Source organism: Mixophyes fleayi, chromosome 1 (assembly GCF_038048845.1).
Source record: "Mixophyes fleayi isolate aMixFle1 chromosome 1, aMixFle1.hap1, whole genome shotgun sequence".
Classification (NCBI taxonomy): domain Eukaryota; kingdom Metazoa; phylum Chordata; class Amphibia; order Anura; family Limnodynastidae; genus Mixophyes; species Mixophyes fleayi.
This window is the reverse complement of record NC_134402.1, coordinates 301,680,862-301,703,984: the sequence shown is the minus strand read 5'-3', so window position 1 is coordinate 301,703,984 and position 23,123 is coordinate 301,680,862. Positions and strand designations below refer to the sequence as shown.

The 23,123-nt window shown below is 36.1% G+C and overlaps 1 protein-coding gene across 1 annotated transcript in view; it reads left to right on the top strand.

Annotated features, from left to right (window-relative positions):
* The first annotated feature begins 251 nt into the window (after positions 1 to 251).
* CNTNAP4 (contactin associated protein family member 4) overlaps positions 252 to 23,123 on the top strand; it is a 250,097-nt gene continuing 227,225 nt past the window's right edge. The window contains exon 1 of the mRNA XM_075211115.1: positions 252 to 657. Coding sequence (XP_075067216.1) covers positions 570 to 657 — 88 coding nt within the window. The 5' untranslated portion in view covers positions 252 to 569. The remainder of the gene's footprint in view (positions 658 to 23,123) is intronic.

The window sequence follows — 23,123 nt, the reverse complement described above, 5'->3', positions numbered from 1 at the left end:
CTGGTTTAGATTAAAATGTTAGTTTAATCCTATATTATTGGATCGGAAACTATTTTGACACATATAAGACATATACACACGTGAGAAAATGTTCAGTGTTCAGAAGAGGGGCAGAGCAGAAAAGACATCTGCAGAAAGCTCTGTCCCGGTGCACATGTGCAAAGCTGCTTCATTTTTTATTGTCTGCATTTCATCGCAGAGTCACATTTCCCACCTGTCACCACAAGGGGTATGCAGGACACATTGTGATCGTGAAGCTTCAGTAGCCAAGCTGATCAGGGGAGCAGCCTGACAGTTTAGCCCTGAGTGATTGTGTGAAACTGGAGAGATTTTTGCTGCCACAAAAAAAAAAAACTGCTTCTGCTGCTGTTATTAGTATCAGCAGCAGCTCTGGAAGTGTGTGTCTTTGATACAAAAAAAAAAAAAAGATACAGATTGCATTGTCTGAGTTGTCTGCCGACTGGAAATCACAGACAACAGAGGAAGAAGCAAAGGGCAAGTACTGAAGCACAAGTGTTGAGAAGCTGTATTGGAAGAATCTGGTACTTTTCTGTGCTCTTGTGGATATAATGATGGATTTTGCCCCACCAATCTTTTTCAACCTGATAATTCTGTTCTTGCTTAATAATAAGATCACGACAGTGACAGGGAATAAATGTAAGTATTCCAAAGCTTATTACTTTCAACTCTGATTTGGTTTAATTGCATCTTTTATACCGTAATTACATTCGCTGTCCAAATGCTGAACCTTTATAATGGCAGATTACTTAGACATTGAAATATTACCATGCATAGACTGTAAATGCAACTTAATCCTTCTCTATTGTAGTGTATATAAAAGTTTGGCAGGTTCTCCTAAGCGTTTGAATAATGTGCAGCATGTGTCAGACACTATTTAATACACACTCCATGTTTTGCAGTGGTTTTCTAATTACATTTCATTTTGTTGGGGAAAAGCCGATTACTTTAGTGCACCCCGGAAATACTTTAGCTTTTAGCATTGCATAGTTTGCAGTCTGGTAGCTAACAGCAGCATATAAGCAAATCTTGTCCTTACACTAAGCTGATGCATATAATATTGATCACACAAAAAACCATGAGAGACACAAGATTGACACATAAAATATAGAATCAATACTGTATTTTTGCACTGGTAGGCTAAAAACTCTTTCAAATATCTGTGCAGTGAAAAATAAATATAAAACTTGCTATGATATGGTTTTCTGCTGCACAGACTTAAGCCAGTGTTTCTATGTAGTATCCTGAAAATTCCATATGTTTTTTGCATGTCAGCCCTATATTGTCCTTTAACATGATATATATATATATATATATATATATATATATATATATATATATATATATATATATATATAATACTACTGTAACAAACATACCTTCAGACTCCCTATGTACTGTAGTTTGTCTTTTGATAGTATGCAGGTGTTTGAGGTCCTAAAAATATATGAATACATCAGAACTTGCTGCTGGTATTTTGTGCATGGGTTGGCAAAAAAGTCATGGTGAGGTACAGTAAATTGTTGTGAATTATTTTTAAAGGGCTAAGCTACACTATCTTTGTAGCTCTTTTGGGGTCTGACTAGCATTAAAACAAGTCTGTGAAAATTCCATTAGCTGCCAAGCAAGTTTTTTGAACATTCAGATCTAGCAAATATATATCAAAACAAGACTTGAGTAGAGACCAGCACTCCTTTCATTTCTGTTACTTCTTCCCCATTCATACCCAAGGGTATAGGAGAGAGTGAAATTGATATTCTGTTCATCTGGTTTAATGTATTATGCAATGGAACTTTATTTTGCCCTTTAATACTACTGGGCATTTATTTTAAACATTGTAGGCAGTATTTTAAAATTTGACATCATAAATAATATGGCTTGGAACAAGGGTGAGCAGATGGGATTATTTTATACTGTAAACCATTAGGAAAATGTATCCAGTACAAAAAAAAAAAAGAGTCGAAGAGCACTAGAGGTCACTCTAACAATTTAAGAAGCACAAGCATTGCAGCAGCACAGGGAATAAAATATTTAAAAGCAACAAAGTGCCTAGCACTGAAGCACATAACCAATTCAAAGCAAAATGCTGTTCAAAGTAAGTTACAATATACATGACATAAAATATAAATAATTTCTCTGAAATCCTTTAACCATTACCCAAAATATGAGCAAACACCTCACTCTTAAAATGAAGAGTTACTCATGGCTATTTATTTGTTCATATCCATTGCCTGATTTTAAAATATATTATAACTAAAATTGTCTCCAGCTATTTTTTGGTGGTATATTGATATACATCATTTATACTGTTTTATTCTATGTAAATATTCTTTTTTTTAAATATATGCCATGTAACTACAATATGTTTTTTTGGTTTTCTCCAATTGCAACTTTTCAACTATGTATTTTGTGGCGGTTTGGGGGGAGGGGAAAGGAGTTTATTTTTTTATGTTTGAACACACAATGTTGCAACTATTTCTCAACTCAGTTGTTGTATTATTTCTTTTGACAAAGAATGTGTTGATGGTCAGGCATGATTTTTTTTTCTAAATAGCACTGTTATTTCTTCTTGTTATACAGTACAAGAGTTGTAAATGTAGTCACAAGCAGAATGTTATATTATAGTGCACAAAATGTTTCCAAATAAAGTAGAGAAAAGTTCTGGTAAAGAAACAATATAGTTTGGGAGATTGTGCAATAGTAAATCAGTCAGTCAGTAAATCAGCTCCTGTCTGGCAGTCTGAAAGTGGGTCAAGAAGCACTAATAGACATGAGGTACAGTGTTTTCTCAGCTCAAAGAACACTGAAACTGTCACAATAAAATGTACAGAATTGTCATCAGCAGTAAACTTAATGTTTGTTCTTAGAATGGCTTGTTCTTAAGAGTTCTTTAAAACTTGTTTAGTTGAATAAATCCAAAATGTCTGTTTTTGTCCTACATGCCTTTCAGACATCTATTTTTATCAGAAAAGAGTTCAATATATATAATTAGGTACATCAAAGGAAAAAGTGCCAGAAGACAGCAGCCTAGAATAACATATTATGGATAGCCGAAAAATGATATAAACTAGTTTGGAGAGTAATGGAAACTACATTGTTTAATATGTCAGTCCTATGGATAGCATTAAAAAGACTTCAAATATAAACATGATAACAAGACCATATTGTATGCATGTATGTATTGATTAATTTATAATGACACTTTCACACAGCAAACATAATTGAAAGAGCTCAAATTTATAAAATGTAATCTCTTATTTTGGAGGCAAACAATTGTGAATCAATTAAGCAAGTCTTTGAAATACAGATGTCAAGGCAATTCTCCTCACTAAACAAAAACATTAGTTTTCTACTGCTGACTATGAACTTTCTTAAATGAAACCTATTTCACCGAGATGAGTCTCCATCTGACATTGACTTTCTGTCTGTCATAATGTCAATACATTAAACAAAACAATTCACTGCTTCTTAGAACTTTTCAATGGAGATTATTTACTAACTTTGCAATTAGGTGCAAAATTTGCAGTGAACCATAGCAACCAATCAGACAAGTTGTCTGCTGCCTCCAATTAGGCTCACAATCCTTATGTCATCTATAAACATGATTGTACAGTAATTGTATTGTGTAATGCCTATTGCCAGTAATTTAGTCACATATATGATGTATCGAATATATACTTGAAAAGGAGAGGTGACTCTCAATGTATTTTTCTGACAAAATAACTTGCAAATAAATAACTTGCACCAGACAAGGAAAAGTGCAATGTTTGTTAATAAACCATGATGCTTTGCAATAAACCATTCTTACATTCTGGCAGAAAGGACAGACTTTTAAGGAGTGAATGCCACGAAATTACAAAACTGTTTTCATTTTGCAGCATGCTGTGTGTCATGTCGGTATACTGAAGCAAATATACATTTACACATTCAATTTTGATGACCTCTGATAATATTGGAATTATATGTCTATCAGGGTAGTGGGAGAGAGAGAGAGAAAATCATGTTTGTGGTAGAACATGACTATATGCTGCAGGATAGACCCTGTATATGAAGACCCAGATAATATTTGCCAAACTGCTCCTAGTGGTAGAGCATTTGATTACATGCTCTACTTTAGACCTCACATAGGAAGACATTGATCATCTCTTCTAAAGTGCTCCTGGTGGTAGAGCATGTGATTACATGCTGTACTAAAGACCTGGTATAGGAAGACCTAGATCAGTGTTGGCTAACCTGTGACACTCCAGGTGTTGTGAAACTACAAATCCCAGCATGCTTTGCCAGTATATAGCAGCTTATTGCTGGAAGGGTATGCTGGGACTTGTAGTTTCACAACACCTGGGGTGTCACAGGTTAGCCAACACTGACCTAGATCATCTCTGCTAAACTGCTCCTAGTGGTAGAGCATGTGATTACCTGCTGTAGTATACACCTCATATAGGAAGACCCAGATCATCTCTTGTAAACTGCTCCTAGTGGTAGAGCATGTGATTACATGCTGTACTATAGACCTGGTATAGGAAGACCTAGATCATCTCTGCTAAACTGCTCCTATTGGTAGAGCATGTGATTACATCCTGAAACTATAGACCTGGTATAGGAAGACCCAGATCATCTCTGCTAAACTGCTCCTAGTGGTAGAGCATGTCATTACCTGCTGTAGTTTAGACCTGGGGTAAATGTATCAATATGCGGGTTCTTCAACACCCGCGTGTTCAGCCTCTTCCGCGATTAAATTTCAAGCGGCGCTGCATTGTAAAGGGAAGTTAACCCTTTACAATACGGCGCTGCTTGAAATTTAATCGCGGAAGAGGCTGAACACGCGGGTGTTGAAGAACCCGCATATTGATACATTTACCCCTTGGTGTAGGAAGACCCAGATTATCTCTACCCAAATGCTCCTAACGGTAGTGCGTGCATGAGATTATATACTGTAACATAGATATTAATGTCTTTCACATATGCGATGTGCTAAAAAATATTTATGTAAAGCATTTATAAAATGAAGTTAAAAAAGTTTTATAAAGTAAAATAAAGAAATAAACACATACATGGTACCAAAAAGTCATATTTGTTCCAACCAAAGAATAAAACATTAATAAAAATTGTATTAATGTTATTTATGGAAATGAGACATATTTCTTTACTATAACCTACCTCCATACTTAGAGCTAGAATGATTTAAATATTAAATAAGGAGACAAGAATAAATGATGCTGATTTCTTTAAATACTTTGATATGCTAGGTATATTTGAGACCTTCATGTACTCTAAATACCTTCTTTATGCAATTATATGCCCTCATTATATTTCTGCATAGCTGGTTGCAAACAAGGCTCTATGCATTCCGTTGCTATTAGGGAATCTGCCAATTGTCTAGCATTTTATAAGAGGCATTATATTAATATTATGATTTTTATACATATTATCTATTATAAAATATTATATAAACCCTAACGAACACCTGGGTAGTTGTTTCTTCCATGTGATATTTTTATATTAGTAAAACTTTAAATTTATACACTATTAAGTTTTTAATGCTGAAATTAATTCTCCTTCTCATTTGATAGAATGGCTGTGTTCATACAGCCTGGCCAATTCCATAGGCACTATAATAATTGCCTAAAAGAGGTTTTAAATACCCAAGAAGGACTTTTTCAATATCTGTAATAAAGTCAATGTATTGACGGAACACATGCAATGCATTTAAGATCACAGGAGGATGAAAGAGCTTATTCTTGTTACGCATTTGACATACTTCGCATTGAACACCTTTTCTATTCACTGCCGATTTTAAGAAAATCATTCAATTACCATCTGTATGGGACTGTTTGCTCCTTATTAAGGACACGCTACTCTGTCTCCTACTTGCTACTTCACTGCAAGCTAATCTGCTTGCACTTGTATGGGGCTGTATGTTCTACATTGGAAGGAGAGGCAGCCACTCAGCCACTCACCAAGTATTCAGCTATGTTCCCAATGAGTTTTATTCCATTCGCTCTGTTGGGGCGCATTGAGGCACATAGAAATATCAATTTGGGATATCCAAGATTGAGAACTGTTGTAAATCTCCTAAGGTCTGGATGTTGACTATAATATATCGTATCCAGGGCTGGTAGAAAATGTAAGCACTGTTGGAGTAAATAGTAGAAAGGAATTAATGGAAGGAAAAGAGATAGTAATGAAAATAAAACAATACCATATGATACATATCATTATTTATAGCTCCAATTAGGAAATTATTCTGATAAATAGGCCAGACATCACCCCTTTCACAGTTGCATAGAGCCCATGAGTCACCAGCTCACCAGAACTATTGTAACCTCTACTTGTGATCTGGGGATTTCAACTGATGTATCATTTTAATTTGAGAAGATGGCAATCTTAACTCATATATCTCCCTCTTATCCTTATTCACTGCAACAGAGCTTGCAAGGTAGCCAAAAGTACTGTTTAATTTTTTACTATGTTGCTCTTTGTTAAAGCAGAATTGCGCAACCTTTTTTTGGTCCCAGGGTAACATTAGGTGATAGTAGTACTTCTCTGAAGGGACCACAATGAAATGTAAACATGCATAAAAAATGCATAATTTGCTTTGAATTTATACCATCCCTCAATTATGACATAGCTTTCAACATTGCTAAAAGTTGCCATTGGGACAGAAGTGACTTGCAGTGTTACACCACCAGTGGGGGAGTGGCCATCCCATGTTGTGGGTGTGGTCACTCCCACAACATGTGGGTCACATACAAATCGAACTATGGGTCTCCCCTGCAGCTCATGTTACCTCTCTCACTTCTTAGTAAAATATCCCTTCTCACCTCTGCAGTAACACATTCCTCCTTTCACCTATGTAGTAACACATTACCCCTTTCATCTCTGTAATAACACATTTCCCCCACTCGTCCCTGTAACACACTCACCAACTCACCACTGTAGTTACACTTCCCCAACCATCTCTGTTATATTCCCTTCCATTACCACTGTAGCAAAACATTTTCATCACCAACCTGTAGAAACACATCTCCCACCATAGCAACACATTTCCCCAAACTCTCCAGCAATACATTGTGTAGAAGTAATTCCATTGCTCCCATCTTGCCTCTAATTTTTCAGCTCCCTGCATTCTAGTAACATATAGACACAAGGCGCAGTTCCTTATTTGCAATCTACATTATACTGTATAGGCTGGATGATATCAGTAAAAAACACAAAAATTTGCCTTTGAAATAGGGTGAGGAATTAGCAGAGGCTCAATCTATCGTCTGTATTTTAAATGATAGCTGCTTAAAAATAAAACATGCTTTATTGTAAGTACAAAAGAAATACTCTGGTTGTCAGCACTTGTATTTACCTATGTAAAATGTATCAATCTAATATAGAAAGAGGAGGTATAAAACATGATATCTCAAGCACCACATCAAGAGTTTTTTCTATTTGTATTCAGAATAATATATGTACAGTATGTTGCTATGCAGCTGGCATCCTAAGAAAGAATGAATAGCATAATCCTGTGCTGTCTCCGATCTAATTTTTGGCTCCAAACTGAAACATATGACACGTCTCAAGATGAAGATAATTCACAATTTACTTCCCATTTACCATTTTCCCTGATCCACAGCTTTCCCAACATCTGCCTGAATAGTAATAATATCATCAAAAGGAGACAAAGCCAACAATTTAGACACACTTTAGCAGTAATGGTCATTTGATGATAGAAGCCATCTAGTAACCTTTCCTAGTTATAGCCTATTGTGTAACTGTAACCTAAAATACAATCTATGTATTCTCTGTAGTTATATCTAACTGCAAAGTCAAAGCATAAAAATAGGGATAGTAAAATAGTTTACGGAAAAATCAATATTGGAACGTCTGGTAACTATTGATCAGGAAATCGCTTCATAAATTAATCAAATATGGTATATTTAAGTTTATATTTTCGATGCCAGGTTCCCTCACTCCTTGTTCTCATGAATATTGCTCCATTCTTGCTTAGCCACATGTGGATGACCATATTGGACAAGAACTGGCTATTCTTCATTCATGAAGCGACCGGAACACTTTAGAAGATGACTGAGCACAAGCGCATTCATTGCATACCACAAAGTGCTTAGGTTTGGTACTGATGCATCTGGATGGTCTGCCCAGTGCCGTAACTAGACACTTTAGTGCCCTGGGCGAGACAGGACACCGGCGCCCCCCATCTAAGTGGGCGTGACATTTGCCAAGTGGGTGTGGCCAACCTAATATGGGGGTGTGGCTACTGAAAAAATTCTGTTACACATATTTGCAAATACATGATAAGCCGGATGCATGAATGAATATATATATATATATATATATATACATATATATATATATATATATATATATATATATATATATAATATTTATTTATATAGAGAGAGAGAGATCTATAACTCTATCTATATTTCTGATGCATTTGGATTATCATAAATTTGCAAATATGTGTATTATAAAATAGAAATTAATATTAAATTTATAGTTGAGAAATAGAGAGAGATTAAATAAAATAAGGTGCTGGTGAGATCAGTGGGAGTAGAGGTGGGTGGAAGTGGTGTATAAGTGGGCTGAAATAGGAGTTTGGGTATGGAGGAGGTAGGTGGAAGGGATGAGTGAGAATGGTAGTGGAATGGAACAGAATTGAGAATTATGCTCTTATAAGAGCAGTTTGTTGTAAAAATTACTTTTCTCTAGCAGTGGTCATCAGCGTTGTAGCTGCGCCTGAGCGGCTTCCTGCTTTGGCATTTGGAACACAAGTTTGTGTTCCAAATGCCAAACTTCCTGTCAATGGAACGCATGTGCGTTCCACTGACAGGAAGTTCGGAATTTGGAATGCAAACTTGCGTTCCAAATGCCAAAGCAGGAAGCCGCTCGGCCGCAGCTACAGCGTCCGATGCTGGGAATAGGTTGTTTCTCGTCAGGGAGGCAGATGGATGTAAGAGCTCTGTGTGCAGTGATTGAGCCTGGGCACAGAGGCAGGTAGCGGGCGGCTAATGCGCCCCCTTGGGCTTGCGCCCTGGGCGACGGCACCGCCCGCACCTGCCTAGTTACGGCTCTGGGTCTGCCCAACATATTTCAAGGAGCTTGGCTACTGTCTAGTTTTGCAAACTATATGTACAGTTTGCCTTTGTGTGCAGACAGGGAGAAAAATCTCCAGAAGCGCAATGTGCAAAAGTGAAAAAGTCAGTTCAAAGTCAAACTTGTTTCTCTTATAATAATGCCTTATATAGTCTCATGTATGGCTTGCATTAATCATAAGAGTGAGGAGACATAAGGTCTGTCTTCATTACATATGACAGTTTTTTGAGGATAAAGCATTTCATGGCAGTGCTTAAAGTACGTGCAGAAATGCACTGAAAATGTAACACGGATGCAACAAATGGAAGGATGAGAGCCGAGATGATAATATCTGGTGCAAAGTTCAATTCATTATTTTGCAGTTTGGAAAGGATCATGCACCATTCACACAGAATGGACCGCCCCTAAAATGTAACTTTTCCACCCCTTTAGCTTATATCAAACATCTCACTATTACAGTGTGCCTACTTTGTATATTGCCCTCATTGCACCCAACTCATCCTCTTTGCCATTGGAAATCTGTTCTCCACAAACACTTCCTCTTCCCTACCTCACAACTTTATCTACATGAAAAAGCCCAGTCTTATGTAATGCATTTTCATTTCAGCACTTCAAATTAGGCATGTCTCTGCATCTAAACTGGACTCAGCAGGGTACACCCTTAATTTGCTCTGCGCAACCCCCCCCCCCGCATAAAAGTTTTAATTGCCGCAGACCCTGCAAATACATGTGTTTCCGGCTAAAAAGTGCTATAGGATAAAGTATATGTGTGATCTCACAAAATAACATTTGCACTACTGTTTTACACGTTTGCAGTTTGTAAATGAGTCATATTGTTTCTTAGTTGCTGTGATTTTTAATTGCTTTGTAGTGCAATGAATGCCTGTAATTGCACGGTTCTATAATTTATTCGCCTCAAATGAATTTAAGGCGATTTATTTCTTGCATAGAGTTTAATAGGATGAGAGATCAATTGCTACTTATGGAAATTTTTAAGCAATTCTCATCAGGAAATGGTAATTGGGATAAGGAACACAAGAAGGCTTTTTATTCTTTGGGTGATTGATATGTTTTATAAGCAATTAATTTCATGAGATTTAATCGAAAAGGTTGAAAATCACTTGTGTTGACCAAGCTAAGGATGTGCAGAATTCTGAAAATAACTATTTTACTGGGCCTATGCACTATACAGGGATTACCAAAATTAATTTGACTCCTGTGGAAGTAATGTTTTGTAGTTTAGTTTGTTTACTGATTAAGCTAGCAGGAGATAACACAAGAATGACTTCTACAGTCATGGCCAAAGTTGTGAGCATGACACAATTATTGGTTTTCACAAAGCTTGCTGCTTCATTGTTTTTATACATTTTTGTCAGATGTTTCTATTGTATAATGAAGTAAAATTACAAGCATTTTATAAGTGTCAAAGGCTTTTATTGACAATTATATTAAGGTTCTTCAAAGAGTCAATATTTGCAGTGTTGACCTTTCATTTTGAAGACCTCTGCAATTTATGGGTTTTTGTTTGACACCCGCCTATTCAGGATTGACCACAAGTTTCCGTTGTGATTAAGGTCTGGGGAGTTTCCTGGCCATGGACCCAAAATTTTGATGTTTTGAACCCCGAGCCACTTAGTTATCACTTTTGTCTTATGGCAAGGTGCTCCAACATGCTGGAAAAGACATTGTTTGTCACAAAACTGTTTTTGGATGGTTGGAAGAAATTTATCTTGGAGGATGTCTTGGTACCATTCTTTATTCATGGCTGTGTTCTTAGGCAAAATTGTGAGTGGGCCCACTCCCTTGGCTGAGAAGCAACCCCACACATGAATGGTCTCAGGATGCTTTACTGTTGGCATGACACAGGACTGATAGTAGCATTCACCTTTTCTTTTCCAGACAAGCATTTTTCCAAATGTCCCAAATAATCTGAAAGGGGATTCATCAAAGAAAATGACTTTACCCCGTTCCTCAGCAGTCCAATCCCTGTACCTTTTGCAGAATATCAGTCTGTCCCATATGTTTTTCCTGGAGAGATGTGGCTTATTTGCTGGCCTTCTTGACACCACGCCATCCTCCAAAAGTCTTCACCTCACTGTGCATGCAGATGCACTCACACCTGCCTGCTGCCCTTCCTGAGCAAGCTCTTCACTGGTGATGCCCTGATCCCGCAGCTGAATCAACTTTAGGAGACAGCCCTGAAGCTTCCTGGATGTTCTTGGGTTCCCTGAAGCCTTCTTCACAACTATTGAACCTCTCTCCTTGAAGTTCTTGATGATCTGATAAATGGTTTATTTAGGTTCAATCTTAATAGCAGCAATATCCTTTCCTGTGAAGCCATTTTCGTGCAAAGCCATGATGACTGCACGTGTTTCCTTGCAGCTAACTGTGATTAACAGAAGAAAAACAATGATTTTAAGCACCACCTTCCTTTTAAAGTTTGCAGTCTGTTATTCTAACTCTGTCAACATGACAGAGTGATCTCCAGCCTTGTCCTCATCAACACTCTCACCTGTGTTAATGAGAGAATCACTGACTTGATGTCAGCTGGTCCTTTAATGACAGGGCTGAAATGTAGTGTAAATGTTGTTTTTGGGATAAAGTTCATTGTCATGACTTTGAAATGAATTGCAATTCATCTGATCACTCTTCAAGACATTCTGGAGTATATGCAAATTGCCATCAGAAAAACTGATGCAGCAGACTTTGGGAAAAATAATATTTGTGGCATTCTCAAAACATTTGGCCATGACTGTAGAATTAGCATATCATCAGTGCCATCCAGTGACATGTCCATCACCATCATGTAGAACATTATAATATATAGGATGCATTCCCCTCTCACACTTCCTCTCCTCTTAACCCTTCTGGTCACATTTAACTCGCCCTCACCCACAGACTCTATACCTAAATTCAATCTTCACATTTTCCTATGAAATGCGGCCCAGTTAATCCTCACTTGTATCTAAATTAACCATGAGAGTGAATTGCATCAGGAAAAATCAAGTAAAAAAAAGTCCATTTTGCGGGAAGAATAAGGATCCTTGCACCCCTTTAAAGCTGGGAACGCCTCTGTGATATAAATAACTCATAGCACAAAATAAAGTCTACTTGTTACATGTGGTTGCAATACAAGGTACATGAGTGCACCTAGCCTGCACTTAGCAAGACACTCCATAATCCGCCCAGCTCCTCCCATCAGATAATGCATATTTTTGCAGTAACCTCCAGACACAGCCATATTGAAATGCAGAGCCATGTGCTTCCAATATAAATGGGCACATTTGTAAAGAAATAGTTACATTACATTACAAAACGACATACGTGCTGATGGCTGGTGCTCAATTTTGCATGATTGTAAATGACAATATGAAGATCACAAAATTTTGGTACCTCCATTTGTGTCTTATCTGTGAGTTCAAACTTGTCATATATGTTTTACTATATTTCATATACTAAAACTGTGTTTCACAACACAGTGCTCTGTTATCATTAACAGTGCTATTTTAGTATTTCTTGCAAATGTCTGAAAAAGCACCATACTCTCTACAACATTTGCAATTTAATTCTCTCCAGGTAGCTACTGAGTGCATTGATTTTTGTTTATCACAAAAGATCCTCCATTGGAGTGTAATAATAGAAAGGCAAATTGTTGAGGTTTTTTACCTAAATCAAGCCCAGCAGATGTACTACATTTAACAAACAATTTCTATTATAATGCAATTTAGGAGTGACAGTTATACACAACTTTTAATTTACATATTTAAGTTGCAATATGCTTTGTGTTCTATTCTAGCATTATACTGTAGTTTCAGTCAACAGTATTTTTTTTACATAACAATAACCTACTGCTAAATTTTACCGTCACTTTTCCTTTGGTATTTCAAATCATGTAATACATTGTTGTGCTTACATTATGGACATAATAACTATATTTTATATTTTATTACAACGTGCATTTCAAAGAAAGCTTACAGTAAAACCGTGCATGACTTTATTGTGCCAATACCTTGACTACAGTCTAACTGATTGAGATTGATAGGAAAGGTAAGAGAATACTAGCTCTGAAAACATTTCCAAAGGGAAATTAGCTGCTGAGAGATGGAGATACATTAATAGAAAATGAAATGTAATTAGCATCAATAGTATGAAAACTCAATTTGAACGTAATCTGAAGTTGTGAAGTCCCTAAAGTTGATTGTATTTTTATATTGTTTACATATTTACTGTGTTTATTTAAGTAGAACATATAATGTATGGAAAGGCATAACTAGCTTTGTGAACTTGAATAACATTGTTGGCAATACCTTTCAGGTTAACCATGCTGGCGTTCTGTTTTTATTATAGATGGGTACCTTTATCCCTCAATCAATGATCTTGTATTGTTAATAGGAAATCTGTAAATGTGGAGAAACAATTAGCTACCCTTCTGTAATAAATACGACAACCAGGCCCGGCGCTCCCATTAGGCAAGGTTAGGCACTTGCCTAGGGCGCCGGGCTCTGGAGGGCGCCACAGATTAAAAATTTCTTTAAAACTGTGCGGCGACCGCTGACCATACCTTTCACGGCCGCCGCACAGCTTCAGATACATCCACAGGGAGGGGGGGAGGGACTATTGATCATCACCACCGCCGCCTCTCTGCTCCGTCTCCTCCCCTCCACTCACTGACTGTCAGGCCGTGACATCATCATCACGGCCTGACAGTGTCCGTGAGTGGAGGGGAGGAGACGGAGCAGAGAGGAGGCAAGTTAAGGTAAGAAAAGACGGGATGCGCCGATTTTGAAAATGGGGTGCGGGGCGCCGATTTTGAAAATGTGGCTAGGGCGCCAAAGGTCCTAGCACCGGCCCTGACGACAACATGATTTGTGGTATGATACTCTAGAAATGTAAACTAGCAAGACATTGCAGAAGCATGTACACTAATGGGTGGGAAAAGGCTGGGTTATTACATTACAGAAATGTGGCTGAAATGAAAGGTTACAACAATCATGTTTCTTATCCCCAGCAAGATACCAGTATTATGCCAGCATTCCATTTGACTAATTATGTGTCAATAAATGCCCAACATTAAGCCAGTAATTGCAATACCCAATAATTTGCCAATAATATGTCAATAGCAGTTATATCAAACTCCCAGATCTTCAGAGGGACACCGTGGGGTTTCCTTGTATTGAAAAGGTCAAAGACAAGTTTTAAACTCTATGGGAAAACATAACCACAGCCTGTTAAATCTCCAGATGCAGTTTGTGTCAATTGCACTTTTCTTACTTAACCCCATCTTCCTTCCACTGATAGAATGAAGAGAACAGGAATTTTGCATTAGGGCTTATGAAGTTATGCTATTAATCCAAAGTACAACTCCATCAGTAGATAGATAGTTACCAGATACATGACATTACAGCTTCCATGAAAAATTAACTATACAAGACTGGCATTTGTAAACACATCATTGTGCTAATCTATGGAGTAGTTTAATTACTTAAACGGAGTCAGGAAGAAATATTCTGCAATGGTTTAATTTGTTTTTTGGGAGGTGATGGGTTTGCCTTCCTGTGAATCGACTGGATGTTGAGAATAAAGGATTAACACAATATATATGTATGCTTTTTTAAACCTAAAAAGCTACCTAAATAACTATATTGCTATCTGAAATAAATTACTGCACTGAATTTTCCTTGGTTAGCACAGCCCCACACGCAGTCACACACTATTGTTATTATGCATTCTGCAATGATGTGCAATATGTAATACATATACCAGTTGTGGAAAGGAAATCCTGACAAGCTTAAGGCCAGCTGCCGTATACATAAATGGTATACCAAGATACAAATCTGCATGACGGGGTTTGAATGATGACCTATGCTGTAGCAGGTTGTTATTCAGAGTAGAAAAGGGCACTTTGGGAGCAGAAAGGATGCAGCATGTGTGCTTGAAGATAAAGTACAGAGAAGATATATATGAATTTCCAGTGATAAGCTTAGTCAGAAAGCAGCATAGCAAGTAATGTGCTAACATCTTCACTAGGAACACTGAAACCCTATTGAGAGACAACCCTCAAAAAATATATAAACTGAAACTAAGACAGCCGATCTGTTCTATTCTTAACAAATATTGACTAACATATTTCATGTTTTGGAGGAATAAAAACATTTTTTATGCAGTAACATTGCAATAATACTATATTTACTTGCACCTGTAACATTTGGAACTTAATAAATATATCTGTCACTAAAAGATGCTAATAGATCTTTATTAGTAATATTATTATTATTATTATTATTATTATTATTATTATTATTATTATTATTATTATTATATCTCCACTTATCTTAGACTTGAAAACAGGATCGAGGATCAGGATATAAAATAAAAATATAAAATAAAGATAAATAAAAGCAAAATCGGTAAGAAATATATAATAAAAATATAAAAAAATGAAATGTGCACTTTTTTAATCCACACAACAATATCAGAAACTTTGTAAAGTAAACTACTTATTACTGGCTTAAGAAGATAATCAAAGTATATATTCATTATTTCTCATTAATAAATTTCTTTCTTTGCTTCTGTGATCTACCTTTTCACTCCAAACAAGGAAAAAGATCAAGCTCATTCCAGGGTCCTCTCAAAACAAATCAGTTTTCAAGGTAGGAAAGAGACCACATGTCAGCGAAATCATAGCTTTGTTGACTAGAGTGAAACAATGGGGTAGATTCAGATAGCCGCAGGATTTTTACAAGAAATCTCTGCTGAGTTTGGGGTGCGAGGAAATATCAGCGGGGAATTTAAAGTAGTAAAGACACAATGTTCTGAGGAACATCGCGGCTAATTGAATCTGCCCCAATGTTTGTTTCCACAGTGAAGGATTGAGTTTAACTTGTATGTAATAATCTCATAGACTTGAGAGGTCATCACTCTTATCTAGACATTGTTGAATGCCTTGTTGCCCTTTTTGTGGAAGAGAAACAGGTTTGTGGTCTAAACTGTAAATATCAACTGTTTTAATACTATAGACACTAACATTAAAGTATAGACTACACTATAATACAACTTTATAGTTATGTAAATTCTTTATGAAAATGTACTTTATACTGCCCAAACCTCCTACGATAAGTCTAATTAGTAAATTCTAATTATGTTGCAAGTGTTATGACTTCACATTAAAAGTACCAGAGAATCATCTGGTGGACACCAATTCTGTTATGCTCTATAACATACTTGATAATAACATGGAAAAAGTTACCTTATTGCTCTCCAATCATCATCATCATCACCATTTATTTATATAGCGCCACTAATTCCGCAGCACTGTACAGAGAACTCATTCACATCAGTCCCTGCCCCATTGGAGCTTACAGTCTAAATTCCCTAACATGCACATACACACACACAGAGAGAGACTAGGGTCAATTTGTTAGCTGCCAATTAACCTACCAGTATGTTTTTGGAGTGTGGGATGAAACCGGAGCACCCGGAGGAAACCCACGCAAACAGGGGGAGAACATACAAACTCCACAAAGATAAGGCCATGGAGGGGAATTGAACTCATGACCCCAGTGCTGTGAGGCAGAAGTGCTAACCACTAAGCCACCATGCTTCAATATCATTAATTATACAATGAAATATTCAATATTGTAGATAATTGCATTTTCTAACACAAAATAGCAATATAACATACATTATATTCCGCTGTACTGTTTTCCCTTTATGCTTCAGTCCAAGACTAAATATATATGTAACTTATATTCTTATACATAATCAATTAATTTGCAGTAGTGGTGTGTGAATTAATTTGTCCACATTGATCTGTTTAGGAATACAAAACACACTTGATTTATGCCTATGATATGCTGCTACTATTAATCAAATTGTGATAACAAGACTTTGATTTCCTGAGGGACAAGATGTTGGGAAGTTGCTCCTGAGATCACACCACTGTCTTTTTATTGATTCCACTTCAAGATGCAATCATTCTGTTAAATGTGTGTACATCATGTCAACTCACATACCTATTAGTGTATTAATGTTTACTATTTACTGTTTCAGCATGAATTGTACAATAAAATAAGTAAAATTTAAGGATTTGTGCCTGCTGTCGACAAACCATTGATAATGGGATTCTGAAGCAAATAAAATTGTCCTTCTAATTATTAGAAAACCTTCTGCATAAATTAGTAAACACACATAACAAAGTTTTTGTTTAGTATTTTAATTGATTTTTAGAGAGCATCATTGAGTCATTAGAGGGAAATTATAGCAAAATTATAGATGGAATATAATAAATCTGCTCTACCACCTACTCAACCAGTTTTACTAAACTTTATTTAAAAAAATGCAGGTTTCATGCAAGTTGCATTTGGCCTTGAATGAGGCCCAGGATGCGAGTGGAGGAACTAAGACAGCACTTTTTTTTTCATGCATTTTGTACTGTTTGTTTTAAACTTGTTCAATTTCTGTGTAAAATAATTTTTTTTTATTCCAAAATGCACACTTGTGTTCGATTGTCTTGAAGAATAATTCCCCTGATAAAGGATTTTACTTAATTAAAATCATTACAACTTACTGGAATAACTCCTGATACTTGAAATACGACTTCTACCTGGAATTGACTAATTGAAATGCAGAAACACACTGTTGATGACATTTGTCAGATATGCTGTTTAAGATGGACATTCCTTAGCAACTTCTGCAATAATGGAATCAATCAGAGCTGTCCACAGTTTTGTCTCATAGTTACAGAGGTTGCTAAGGAGTGTTAGTTTTATAGCAAACAATCTATACCATTGCAGCAAAAAGTACATGTTAAGCAGGCAATTTCAGGCAAAATTTGTTTTTCAAATACAAGCTGTTATTTGAGTAACTTGTTATGTCCATCAAAATTAATTTTAAAGAGGCATATTTGGAGAGCTCACTAAGACTAACAGAGAATCATCTGGTAATTCAAATAGACTCTATTATAGACTCTATATTTTTATTTTTCATTTGTGTTTGCTAATGTAAACATTTAGGGATAAATGTATAAATATTCTTGTTAAAATACTGTATCTAGTTTCTATGTTGTTGCTGTTAGATTGGCTTGTAAAGCTCACCATTCAGATTTCAACCTTTGTGTTACACATAATTGTTTATCTTCTCCCAGAAACCTACTGTCAGTCTAAATGAGATGTGATAATTTTCTGACAATAGCTAGGAGCCTAATGGCATGGAAAGTGTATTACGTCACTAGGGTTGGGGTATTATGTCTTTGAGGGTGTAGCAGATCGAAAGGTACATAAAATATGAACAGACAAAGAGTTGACAGCTCATAACCAACATGTGGTGATAACATAAAACATTGTGCCGCATATACATTCCACTGTACAATTAAACACTGAAATTATTTGAGGTTGGTCTCCTTTAAATGATAACTCAAAGCCTGGCTGTAAATTAAACAAATGAGAAATCACTGATCAGTGAGAATAAGGATTTTTTTTCATCCATTTTTTTGCAGAGGTAGTTATCATTTATTGTATTTGAACAGCAAACTGTTAGTTTAGAAATGTATGCCCAGAATGTACCTTGCACCATAATATTTTAGTCCACACAGATAACAAATTTACATATGCCATGATCACATTACATTGCCACTGAATATACTTTTTATGTTCTATTATCATATAACACTTAATTTAACTCCCTATCAAATTTATTTAGGGGCATCACGGTGGCTAAGTGGTTAGCACTTCTGCCTCATAGCACTGGGATCATGAGTTCAATTCCCGACCATGGCCTTATCTGTGAGGAGTTTGTATGTTCTCCCCGTGTTTGCGTGTGTTCAGAGCTATGAACTCTTATCATTAGTTTACTTGAACCCTTTATGAGCGGATGTAATTTGCACCTGTCCATGAGCAGGAATATATGACTAAAATAGAAACGCACATGAGCAACGTACTCCTTACTCATAAATAATTTCACTTTGTCCTCCAAGAATTCTCCACCAATGAAATTTGCTTCCATGCACATTCAGACTTTCCAGCAGTCCCCAGACGGTTAAATGCTTCATATAAACTCATCTGGTCCACCAGTCTCCCACCTCACACCTCTCTAACAGGCCCAGCCTTCTTTTGTCCACATTCTCACTCCATTGTCTCCCCACTTGCCTCTAGCTCGCACCACTCCATTAGATTGTAAACTCTCATGAGCAGCAGTGGCGGATCCAGAGTGGGGCAATCTGGGCAAGCCCCCATAGCAGCACTCTACGTACTTTTGAATTGCGGTCAGGAGGTCAGGCTAAAGCAAACAAGGGGCGGGGCCAACCTGGGCCAAACACAATGAAGGGGCAGGGGTTTTAGCATAAAACCCCTGCCCCAAAAAGTCTAGGTCCACCCCTGATGAGCAGAGCCCTCTTTTCTGTTACCTCTTCCAACTTCTGCATGACACTTTAGAATGTTTTGTTATCTACTGAATCTTTTATGCCCTATGTACAGTATTATGCTTTACTTTTTACACTTATGTGTCTTGAATGTCCTGCGTTTTGTCTTTGCTTGTTTTTTTTTATTGTGCCTATTGGTTCTCTACATCTTTGGACTATGCTCTATTTCCACACTGTATGGCGCTGTAGAAATTTGTAGTAATAAATAAATAAATGATAATAATAATAATAATAATAATAATAATAATAATAATAATAATAATATACATAATAATAATAATTTACAATTTATCTTCAATGTGCTACAGAAGACATACTTTATTATATTGCTACAAATATTATATAGGATTATGTAATACTGCATAGCAAATGCTACAAATAAGTGACACATTTAATTTCTACATTTAGTATTATTGATCTAATATCCAGGCATATATTGACCTATTGTGAATATACAAGATTCTTGCACTGCAATTAGATGTTGCCTAGTGATATATTTTGATCTGTTCACTCAGTGAGGCAATTTCAGACATAGCAAGATACAGACAAAGGTATACTTAATTCTAACAGTTGATTAGTAACAACACAGGCACTCAATGTTATCCAGCATTGTTAAAAGTGACATGGCATAGAGAGAAATACTACAGAACTATATATACTGAGATAATTGTTAACATGAGCCATTTATTACTTAGAGATCATCTGTCCAAGAAAACATTTTAAAGAAATGTACAGTTCTGTGCAAATTTGTATTGATTAGAAAAGGCCATTAATTCACTCAAAACTATTTTTAAAAATTAAGTAAACAGAGACAGCAGTTTGATGATGATGCCCATTTTAAAAATTGCTTGCCACTTCTAGGCTACACATAAATATATAGGTTTATAGGCAATATATTCAGTTTCAACACAGAATTTATTTTTCATTATTTATTATTTAACTGCTGTGTATGTGAGTATAGAACGGTATAAAGTTTTTTGCTGGGCTGATAAACTTCTCCCTTTCAACAGTGCACATGCAAGACTTCTCAGAACCATAATGAAGCAGATCATGAGAAATGATGAGGTCTTTGGTAGTGCTGACAGATCACCGTTATTGAATTAAGTGGCACATGTGATGAAACAGACACAACCCCTTGATTCACTGTTACATGTTTTATACCAGGTGGTTTTTGTTGTGTGATAGTTCAATGCCAATACATCTGAATAATCTAAGAGTGGGTTTGGTTCCACTCTTCATTTTACTTTATCTAAGCTATTTAAATAATGTGAGATATCTGCATTACCAAGAGCTGACATCTTTTCTCCGGTACTTTTTGACATCTTATTCAGTGCACAAGAATGGCATATAAGACCCATTTGGATAACATTATTTGCCACGTCTCAGGTTTAACAAAATTGTAATTACATTTGCAAAACATAGGCCAAAAAGAGCTTCCTACAAATGTTTGTACATTTAGAAGGGATTGTTTTATTTATATTATCTAAAGTCTAACACCATTATCTTTAGGCTGGATGCCATAATTAGTGTCATGCACAGGTTGCAGATTGCTGTTTTAATTATTTTAATTAGAGGTCTAGCAATGAAGCTGGTAACTAATATTAATACATTATAACAATATAATATAACATACAAACACACACACACACACACACACACACACACACAAACACACACACCTGTATATAGTTTATACACATTTTTTTCTTAACTTTAATTAAAGGGGCAACACTGTCTGTAAAAATATCTCAAACATTGTGAGACTTCTTGACTTCGCTATTGAATTTGGAAAATAAACAGGGCTTTCAAATTAGGTAATATTTGCAAACTGCCAGCTTTGTATAAAATAAAATTTGGAAATGAATATTTCATAGGATTGTTAGTTAACGTTGATAGTTACCGTAAGGATGATAGATGTGTATTATTAGATTAAATATTGTCACATAACTACAAAAATCCAGTTTTGCACTGCATCGCACATTTAATGCAATTACTCTTTCAGTTTACAATGTAATTTACCAGTGAAAATTGTATCACACATAAAGTAGAAGTAATTGCACGTTGTCTAGTGGTTATTGAAATACATTATGAACAATGTTTTGTCTTTGTTTAAATGGTTTCCATTTTCAACAGTGCTATTTAAGCAGAGAGATAGTATATAGGGATTTGTTTTGTTTCAATAAAAGTTCAGTAAAGCTGTAAATTTAAAAATAACAACTTGTGATATTTGAACATCTATTAATTGGGCATACACAGTAGAATTTAAGAAAAGGCAATCTTAACAAATGGATTGATATCTTAAGATTTTCCTTGATGAAATTATAGCCATATTACAAACATGTTATGAGATTAAATTTGGATGAACTGTCCCTAAAACAAGTTGAGCCTTCATATGTTTGAACTTTAAAATATTTTCTAGATTCTTTCCAATCAATGCTATTCGCTATCAGGAACAGAAGCAAAGCCATCTTTTTCACACAAGAAGTACTTGGGTGTACATTGCATTGAGAGATAGGGAGGTACAGCTCAAGCATATTTCTTTTAGACAAAAGACTAAATTCAACTCCTGACACATAGTGCTTGGATTCTGCCAGTTCACCCCTATCCGCGCTGCACTTCAATAGTTTTTTTAATAAGTTGGATTGAGTGCAGCCTCTGTACATCAGTTGTGCTCAATTGGTCAAAGAGGGTAAAAAATGTGTTTTATCTGTAGTTTCTTTACTCTTGCTGTTCATGGTCTATTTTACTAGGTCTGGGAGCAGTGGCGGACTGGCTAGGGTGTCAGCTTGCCCTTGCAAGTGGGCCGTATGAGCCCCTGATAAAATGAGCTCCCTTAAACATTAGACAATATGTTAAAAACGGTAATGACCTTTTAGTAGCTTGAAAGCATAAGAGAAGTTCCAATATTATTACTGTATGCAGCTAGAGACTCAACTTTGTATCGAGCTATTGCATATATTGCAAAGACAGGAAATATATTTTATTGCGTCGGCTTATTTTGAGTGTGCTTCATCTATTCAAGTTGATTCAACACAAGATAATTCATACATCAATCATCATCCATCAATCAGTTTAGCATTATTATTCGGCATGTGCTTAAAGCTGTTATCTGTGAGCGACTACTTTCAGTTGTGTCAAGTAATGATGGTACAGGACAGGGACTTTTTGATCTATTGCCTGAATCACATTACAGCATCTTAAAATTGATCCCAAAAATGTTATCTGATAGTACAGAGTACAGTTAGAGCTGCAAGCTACCATGGGCAGTATAATGGATTACAAAGTAAAATTACTGATGTGACTGATCAACATGTTCATATATGGTGCTATGCCCATGTCTTGAATTTGGTGATAACTGAAACAACAAAAATTTTGCGTGCCTGCAGTTTTTTTTTCAAGTTGCTCTAGAATTTAGCAACTATTGTGAAAACATCATACAAGAGAATGGCTGCATGGTTATAAGTTGTTGGAAAACATCTAGGACAAGAAAAAATGAAACAATTGCGGCTAATTGGGGATAAAAGATGGTCAGAAAAAATGTGATGATATCACTATCAGTACGTTTGTAAAACATGCTTATCAATGATAC